General features: G+C 43.1%; 1 protein-coding gene across 1 annotated transcript; it reads left to right on the top strand.

Annotated features, from left to right (window-relative positions):
* The first annotated feature begins 3532 nt into the window (after window positions 1-3532).
* LOC107764103 (uncharacterized protein At5g01610-like) lies at window positions 3533-6752 on the top strand. Its single transcript, XM_016582627.2, has 3 exons — window positions 3533-3902; window positions 5927-5981; window positions 6177-6752. Exons 1-3 carry the CDS (start codon window positions 3816-3818, stop codon window positions 6545-6547), a joined length of 513 nt encoding a protein of 170 aa, XP_016438113.1. The 5' UTR covers window positions 3533-3815; the 3' UTR covers window positions 6548-6752.
* The last annotated feature ends 2520 nt before the right edge of the window (window positions 6753-9272 follow it).

Genomic DNA, 9272 nt, shown 5'->3' on the forward strand with positions numbered 1-9272 from the left:
CGAGAACGAGTCTTTTGGGCACGCCTTATTTAAGTCCTTATAGTCCACGCACATGCAAAATTTATTCTTCTTCTTTGGAACTACTACTACATTAGCTAGCCAGTCTGGATACTTTACCTCTCGGATTGAATCGATATCAAGCAGGCGAGTTACCTTTTCTTTGACAAATTTATTTCTGGCCTCGGTAGTAGGATATTTTTTTTTCTTACCGGAGGAATGCTGGGATCCAAGCTTAGCTTGTGTACGGCCACTTCCGGCGGGATACCTGTCATATTCGCATGCGACCATGCAAAACAATCGACATTAAATTTAAGAAATTCGATAAATCCAGACCTAAGTTCGGGGTGCAGTCTTGTCCCTAAGTGGAATTTCGTCTCCAAGAACTTTTTGAATAACGCAACTTGCTCAAGTTCTTCCACTGTGGACTTTGTTGCGTTCGTCTCTTTTGGTGCCTGGAAATACCTTGGCACCTTATATGATTCCGACGCCTTTTCCCCTGGTTGACTTCGCTTGACCGGGGAACAGACGCCGGTTCCTGTAATTACTATGCCACATGCTCTTTCCCTTTGCTCCTGGAGACTGAAATTGCATTTATCTCCCTTGCTGCCGGTTGGTCACATCTTATTTGTTTAATTCTCTCGGGAGTTGGGAATTTTAGAAACTGGTGATATGTCGATGGCACAGCCCTCATCTCGTGCAACCATGGTCTATCCAGGATAATATTGTAGCCCATACTGCCATCCACCACCTCGAAAAGGGTCGTCTTCATCATCCCTTCGGCATTCGTGGGCAATAGAATCTCTTATCGAGTTGTCATGCTTGCTAGGTTGAACCCAACGGTGAGTTTAAAGGCTGGAATGATGCTTTCGGTGATCGTGGCTTGCTCTAATACCCAACATTGTATAATATTGGTCGAACTTCCTGGATCCACCAAAACACGCTTAATTTTAAAACCCAATACATTTAAAGAGATTACCAATGCATCTTTGTGCGGTAGCAACAATCTATCTGCGTCTTCCTCCGTGAAAGTAATGTTGTCTTCAGCGACTTCCCGGAGCCTCTTGTTGTGGGTTACTGACACCTTCGTCTTTTTTGCCGCTGAGAATGTAACCCCGTTAATCTCGTTTTCCCCGAAAATCATGTTGATCGTCATGCGCGGTGGATCTTCTCCCGCTTTTGAGGGTTTCGCATTACCACGATTGCGACCATAGTTGTTTTTAGCCCAGTCACATAAATATTTCCTAAGATCGTCGTTTTTTAGCAATGTCGCCACCTTTTCGCGAAAATGCTGGCAATCCCCAATCCGGTGACCGTTTGTCCCGTGGTATTCGCACCATAAATTAGGATCCCTCTGGTTAGGATCATATCTTATTGGCTTCGGTAACCGTGCTTCTTTAAGGTTCCTCATAGCTGACACCAACTCCACTACACTAACGTTGAAGTTATATTCTGAAAGTCTGGGGTAGGAAGAATCTCGAGAACCTGACGTTTCCTTGTCTTGTAACGACCTGTTGTTTCGGCCGCGATCAGCTCTCCTATCGCTAACGAACCTATCCACCGATTGGAAACCTCTGCCGTGTCCTTCGGCCCGTTCATAGGGCAAAAATCAACTCCTTGAAGACCGTCGATCTGTGTCAAAATCGTCTTTTGATTTCTCTTTATTCTTCTCCCGGTCCAGACCCTTAACCGATGTCGAGAAACCGAGCTGATCATCCTCAATCCTTATCTTTGACTCGTACCGGTTGTGAACATCCGCCCAAGTTGTCGCCTGGAACTCGAGTAAACTTTCTTTGAACTTCCGGGAAGCATCAAAACTTCTGAAATTCAAACCCTTGGTGAATGCTTCAGCCGCCCATTTATCCGAAAGTGCCGGTAGAAACATCCTTTCCTTGTGGAACCTGGTTACAAACTCCCATAGCAACTCGGACTCTCCTTGTGAAATCCTGAATATATTGGTCTTTCGGGCATATACATTTCTGGCCCCGGCATGGGCCTTAATGAAAGAATCCGCGAGCATCTCGAAGGTGTCTATGGATGCTCGGGAAAAAGCGAATACCACGTCAAGGCTTCCTTCGTGAGAGTCTCCCCGAATTTCTTGAGCAAAACTGACTCAAACTCGTGGAGAGCTAAATTGTTCCCCTTCACCACCGTTGTATAGGTGGTGATATGCTCCTGAGGATCTGAAGTCCCATCATATTTCGGCACCTCTAACATTTTAAACCGCTTCGGGATCAATTCTGGTGCCGCGCTTGGTTTGTACGGCAATCGCGTGTACTTATTTGATTCCGACCCTTTCAGCACTAGTTGTGCGTTCGAAATTTGATCCATGTGGGCGTTCACTTCCCTCATAAATCGCATCAGTTCGATTTTGAAGGGATCGCTCTCGTTGTTGTGACCAGATCCGCTCCTCCGGCCCCATCGAAGCCGACCTCGCCCCTCGGGGTGTTGTTGTTGACCCTCTACGTTGTTTGATTTGCAGGAGCACCGAGAGGAACTGGACCTCGTCCATTCGTGTTATTGGAAGCACCCGATAACGCCTGCTTCAGCTCTGCCATAACCTTATCATATCGTGTGAGATGGCCTAGAATGGCCTCTTGTTGCTCTTGCAAGACCCTAACTTCTTCGATGGCGTGCTTTTCTTCAGCATCGTCAGGAGTCGCCTCTCTAACATATCGCGGGTACCGTCTGCCGTGGACCGGCGTGGCCTTGTTCCCCCCACTGCGGGTATCACTGATTGAATCCTCGTGTTGAGGTTGATTTCCTTGGGCCTTAAGGTTGTGTGTGTTGTTAACACCATTATGTGCCATTTTTAATGATTTTTTTGCTAAGAACAAATAATCAAACGCGTTAGTAAAAGAGGCCAGGACCAACTTAATTACACAACTATTTAAGCCCCACGGTGGGCGCCAAACTATTTACCTGTAAAACGATACAGTTGAATTTATATGTGGTTTATAGACAAGTGAATTAATTTGATCCTAAAATAATAAATGAACTAGACAAAAATGTAAGACTTAGCCTTGAAATTGAAATGATACAACATATATCTTGATCCCCGGATGGAGAGCTACCGGGAGCAATAAGAACAATACAAATAATCAAGAAAGTAAAATGTTATTGAGCTTTTGATAGAATATAGTGTACTCTTTGATATTCGGCTTAAAGTATGTGTATTTATTTGTAGATGCACCTAGGGAACAAGGTCCTAGGATCCATTTTTACAATGAGGGCCATTGAAGAATGTGTAACGGCGGGCAGTGAATGATATATTCCTCATTAAATGCTACCGGGTGACAGACAATTATTTCATCTTTATGAGTATTATTCTCCATGGTAACAGACGAGATCGTTGCCTCCGAATTCAATTACCTTCTGTTTTCGGCTCCACGTATCACTTTTTCATGCGATCATTTAATATTAACATATTTTACCATGTACAGTACTACTACTATATATAACAACTCTGAAAATAATATACAAAAAATATAGTATAAAATAGATATAAATAATTTCGGCGGACAAAAAATGATATTTTCCCAAAACAATACGAAAGGAAGCAAAGGCACAAAGTTCTCTTTCCTTTCCGGGCGCAAATCACAGTTAGAAAAGCATTGCATAGGTAGCGAAAGGGACTGCTCATAGCTTGTAGTTGGGTGTGGAAAAATTCGCGAAGAAGTAAACTCAAATCTACTCCCCCCACCCTCACAACATACCATTATCTCTCTGAATTGGGAAAAGACCTTTTTAAGCTTCTTCATACAGAGATCATTAGTGTTTTAATCATCAGTTTATAGAAATCTGAGAAGCATATAAAAATGGATCAGATATTGAACAAAGTGGGTTCCTACTGGATTGGTAAGAGAGCTAACAAGGAGCTCAATTCCGTCGGCGATGACATTAACGTATGCCCCTTCTTTTCCTTTTGCTTCAATCTTAATTATTTCAGATTTTGCTATGATCTAATTTGGAAATTCTTAATTATGTCTGTGGAACCAGTAAATTTTATAGGTTTGATTGCATAATTTACCTTAATGACTAGGATGTTTATCCCTTAATAGTCTGAATTTGCTAAATGAAGGGGAGTCTTGGAGCAATGGTAAAAACCTGTAGGTCACGGGTTCAAGTCGTGCAATTAGTCACTGATAGTAGGCTGCCTACATCACATCCTTGAGTGCGGCCCTTCCCCGGACCCTACGCGATTGCGGGATGCTTTGTGCACCGGCCTACCCCTTTAGTCTGAATTTGCTAAATAAGCTCCTTCTAGCTAGATGTGGATCTATGATTTTAAGCCCCTCAGTGCGTTGGTTCAATACAAAGGTAGTACAGATGTGCGGTAGGTGCACATTACGAGTTCGAACATAATAGGTAAACCAAGTGTGTGGTTAAATAGTGAAGGATAGAGGAGCAGTCTCAATATTTACCAAGTTCCGAAGTTGGAAATGACTGATTTTTCAGTTATTTTTAATGAAAAAGAAAGTGATAGAGAAATCCGCTGTTTCCAAAAAAGAAAGCAGCACCTAAGGGTGTGAGGTAGTGAAATATAACAGAGTGCATATGATGATTCCATTTTGCCAATTCCTTTGCAGTTTGGTTATCAACAGGTGCCACTATATGATATTTTGGTCCGTGTCATAGCTAATCAACGTTTAAGGTTAAATACGACTTTCATAGCATGTTAGAAGCTAATTTCAAGGGGGGGAGGGGGATACTTTCCTTTGGCATATCTTGAGATCATTCACAGAGTGATGACTTCTTAATTTGGGTTCTATCTATTTCTAATTAATGATCCACCATTTTCTTTTTATACCATGGTATTTCAACTGTTGTTTATTGGGAAATGGCTCTGTGACTGTAACTGGGAATGCAAACACTTCTTCATGGAAAATGGATTGATAACCAAGAAGTGCGGCTAGATTTAATTTTGTTGGATAAGACTCCCGCAGATGCAGAGCGGAAAAGCTATAATGGAGGCATAGTACTACTAGGTTTTGTCACTGACGTGCTAAAATTCAGAACTTTTTGTTAGATCAGTCTCTTCTCCCTCATGCTGTTATTCTTCAAGTTTTATTGATTTTTTTTATAACTGAGATATAGTTGAGGGCTAGTGGCACACGGTTTAGAACTTGGAGGACAATGGGCTCGCCTCTCTACTCTTCTCCACTTAAATACCAGGCTTTTATATGCAGTAGGGTTTGAGCCTCTTCAAAATTTTTGTATTTCCTGTGTGGTTCCTAAACAATGTCATAGTAGACAAATTCTAGCTTTTCTTATTGCTAGTCTAATGCTCATGCAGACTTTTTTGCGTGGTTGGCCTTCGATTTTGATGAATTGCTTCTCTTGTTGCATTTATTGCTTATTTGCATTTCCAAGATCAATATAAGTTATTGTATACAGTGGAAATAAAGGAACCTGATGTGCGTCTTCTCCACCTTTATTCCTTAAAACATGAGCATAAACTGGTCAGCTGAGCATCCCAATGAATGTAAGAGTGAAGCTGTTTACTGTTAATGGAAGAAACAAATGGAAAACCTTTATCCTCAAGATGTTGGTAATAGCCAATAGAAACTTTTATGTTCTAATATGATTATAAGTATTATAATGTTATGATAGTTCTTCATTAAAAAAAAGGTAACCGAAGCCACTTAGTGTTCCTGCTTCTCTGAATATAATGACTGTAATTGATGGGGATATTTAAAAAAAATTTCCACTTCAGAAAAATCTTGATAATGTCACTTTTCTAGCATAGCAACTGAAACCATTTTAGAATTACTGTTAATATTACTAAGTTTGCTAAATTTGGAATTACTTGGAGAACTCAGGATAAGTGCTGTTGGTTCCCATTAGTCGTTTCTCTGCATTGGATTTTTCTCTATCTGGTTTTTCAGTTTTTATGGTTCATACTGATCTTTTCCCTATCAATAATCAGTCATTGCAAAGCAGTATTGAAGGAGGAACAAAATGGCTGGTGAACAAGCTTAAAGGTTTGTGTTCTCTTTGCATAACTCACCATGCTCTTCCATTTTTGCCCCCCCTTTTGTATGTTCAAAATTTGCTATCTGATCCACTAGCGTCCCTCGTTCATCTTCTTGAGGATTTTCTACCTATATCAACAAGCTTAAAAAGAACTTGGTACAAGTCATAACCTTTATCTTCCCTGGTTAATCTTGGTTTTGTAGGAAAAATGCAAAAGCCATTGCCAGATCTTTTGAAGGAGTATGATGTTCCAGTAGGTATTTTCCCTCGGGATGCCACCAATTACGAGTTTAATGAAGAGACAAGGAAGCTCACTGTCTATATACCCTCTGTATGTGAAGTTGGTTACAAGGATTCATCTGTATTACGCTTCTCTACAGAAGTTACTGGATTTTTAGAAAAAGGAAAGCTAGCTGACATTGAAGGAATGAAAACGAAAGTGATGATGTGGGTAAAAGTTACTGCCATCTCATCTGAAAAATCCAAGGTTCATTTCACAGCTGGGTTGAAGAAAACCCGGAGTAGGGAGGCTTATGAGGTTTTGAGAGATGGAGTAGCTATTGAAAAATTCTAAGTGACATAACTGGCTTTGAACGTTCGATATACTATACTATGAGACCATCCTAAGGACTCAGAATTACAACTTGTGTATTATCAACACTTTGTTCCTTCTTTGTTTGTGTTGCTGCAATTACTATGTTGATAATTCTATGTTCGGAGCAGGGGAAAACTGAAAATTTCCAGTGAGGAATCAATTCCATTCAACTAGTTTTGTTCAACGTTTGAGTGATTTGAAACTATTTCAACTATAGAGTAGCTTCTGACATATTGGAATAACATATTTTAACAAATTTTGTGAATTTTGATCACTTCCCAATAAGATGTATCAGTGCGTAGAGTCATTTTACCTAAGTTCATTGACTAATGGTCTGCTTACCTACATTCACCCCGTCCCTCTTTCTTTCACGGTTCAATTTCTGGAAGTTGTTATAGATGGGGAGCCTGGTTAAATATAATTTTCTAGTATAAGAATGGTTTGGGTCTCTTTGTCGTTCTCACTGTTTTCGACCGTTACCACTGTCTCGTCTCTCGTACTCAGTCACTGTTTTCGACCGTTACTTCAGCGCCGGCTCCGGCGTGACGGGCAGTCCAGGTAAGCCCCCCCACACTCCCCTCGCCCCACACCCCTCTCTCTCCTCCTCCTCTATTATCACTTCCCCACCCCCCTCTCTTTCTTCCCCTTTCCTCTTCTCCCCCCCCCCCCCATTCTTAACACAACAACAGATTTCCGGCGAGCGACGAGCAGTCCAGCGACCACCCCACGCCAATGCCGTTCCTTTTGTCTTCTCTTCTTTATACCTTTCTCTGTCCGCTGCGTCTCTTCTTCGAGTTCAATTGGGCCACTTGTGGTGAGGGTGACAGCCCTACCATCATCTATTTTTCTTGGTTCTGTGGTGTGTTGTGAGTGCTGCAGGTATCATTTTTGTGGCTGTTTGGTGATGGGAGGGAGGCGCATGCACAAAAGCAGCAAAGCAGGTCGGTTGGCAGGAACAAGGACAAAACATCGGGTTCTACAGCATCGGGAGTATACCAAGCCGAAAGTCCAGATTATATTTGCGGGATTGGTACCTCCCGACTCCTGTTTCTCTCTCTCCTCTCTTAGTTGATTTGTTGTCGTAGTAGTACGTAATTAGTTCATTCAATTTAGTAGTGGACCTATATTCCCATTTTTTACATAGACTTTCGTAGGTATAACGGTTGTGGTTTGTAATGGCAATGTAGGGTCATGTCCTCGGGGAGGGCGGGTGGCGGGGCGGGGATTAGGGCAAGGGTCGGGGGTGGGACGGGGCCTATAGGGGGTAAGAGGAACAAGAGTACCTATAGATTGAGAATTGGATCGTGGAATATAGGGACATTGACGGGTAAGTCTATAGAGCTGGCGAAAATTCTCCAGAAAAGAAAGGTAAATATAGCTTGTGTTCAGGAGACTAGGTGGATAGGATCGAAGGCGAGGAATGCCGACGGGTATAAGTTGTGGTACTCCGGAGGCCTGAAGGGCAAGAACGGAGTGGGTATTTTGGTGGATAGGGAGCTTAGAGAGTCAGTGGTAGAGGTTAGGCGTGTGAGTGATAACGATTAAGTTAGTAGTTGGACGAAACACTCTGAATGTCATTAGCGCTTACGCGCCGCAAGTGGGCTTGGACGAGGAGGTTAAAAGGCAATTTTGGGAGGAGTTGGATGAGGTGGTGCGGGGTACTCCGCCTACAGAGAAGTTAGTTATAGGAGGGGATTTCAATGGGCATATTGGGTCGTCTGCTAGTGGCTATGGTGAGGTACACGGCGGCTTCGGTTGTGGGGTTAGGAAGGGGGAGGCACTTCACTGTTGGATTTCGCTAGAGCTTTTGAGTTGGTGATCGTGAACTCTATTTTTCCGAAGAAGGAGGAGCATTTGATTACTTTCCGGAGTATGGTGGCTAAGACTCAAATCGATTATCTTCTCCTCAGGAGGTGTGATAAGGGGTTGTGCGAGGATTGTAAGGTGATCCCGAGTGAGAATCTCGCGACACAGCATAGACTCTTGGTGATGGATATCGGTATCTTGATAAAGAGGAAGAAGAGGTTTGTACGAGGTCAACCAAGGATCAGGTGGGAAGCCTTGACTAAGGATATTGCGTTGGAGTTGGAGGGGAAGTTGGCGACAATGGGAGCCTGGAAGAGTGGTGGAGATGCTAGCGGTAAGTGGACGGTGACGACGGATTGTATAAGGGAGGCGGCGAGAGAAGGTATTAGGGGTCTCGAAGGGATACTCAGGTGGGCACCGAGGCGACTGGTGGTGGAATGGCGTGGTCTAGAGTAAAGTGGAAGCAAAGAAAGCGGCTTACCTTAAGTTAGTGGAGAGCACCGACGAAGAGCGGATGAGAGAGAACAGAGAAAGGTATAAGGAAGCTAGGAAGGAGGCGAAAGTAGCGGTCACGGAGGCTAAGACGGCTGCGTTTGGGTGGCTGTATGAGGGATTGGGGGGTAAAGGTGGGGACAAGAAGTTATTTTGGCTGGCCAAAGCGAGAGAGAGAGAGGAAGGCTCGTGATCGCAAGTGAGGTGTATCAAAGACAAGGAAGGTCATGTATTGATGGAAGAAGCCCAAATTAAGCAGAGATGACAGTCGTATTTTCATAGACTTCTGAATGAAGAGGGAGACAGAAACATCGAGTTAGGGGAATTGGGGCACTCCGAGAGTCACCAAGACTTTAGGTATTGTGGGCGTATTGAGGTGGAGGAGGTCGTGGGAGCAATGCGTAAG

Source organism: Nicotiana tabacum, chromosome 24 (genome assembly GCF_000715075.1).
Source record: "Nicotiana tabacum cultivar K326 chromosome 24, ASM71507v2, whole genome shotgun sequence".
NCBI classification, from domain to species: domain Eukaryota; kingdom Viridiplantae; phylum Streptophyta; class Magnoliopsida; order Solanales; family Solanaceae; genus Nicotiana; species Nicotiana tabacum.

Bases quoted from the DNA above. Each gene is read 5' to 3' on its own strand.
- LOC107764103 (XM_016582627.2), top strand. From the start codon at position 3,816: ATGGATCAGATATTGAACAAAGTGGGTTCCTACTGGATTGGTAAGAGA. The intron at 3,903-5,926 runs GTATGCCCCTTC...ATCAATAATCAG, and splicing joins CCGTCGGCGATGACATTAAC to TCATTGCAAAGCAGTATTGA. The intron at 5,982-6,176 runs GTTTGTGTTCTC...TTGGTTTTGTAG, and splicing joins GCTGGTGAACAAGCTTAAAG to GAAAAATGCAAAAGCCATTG.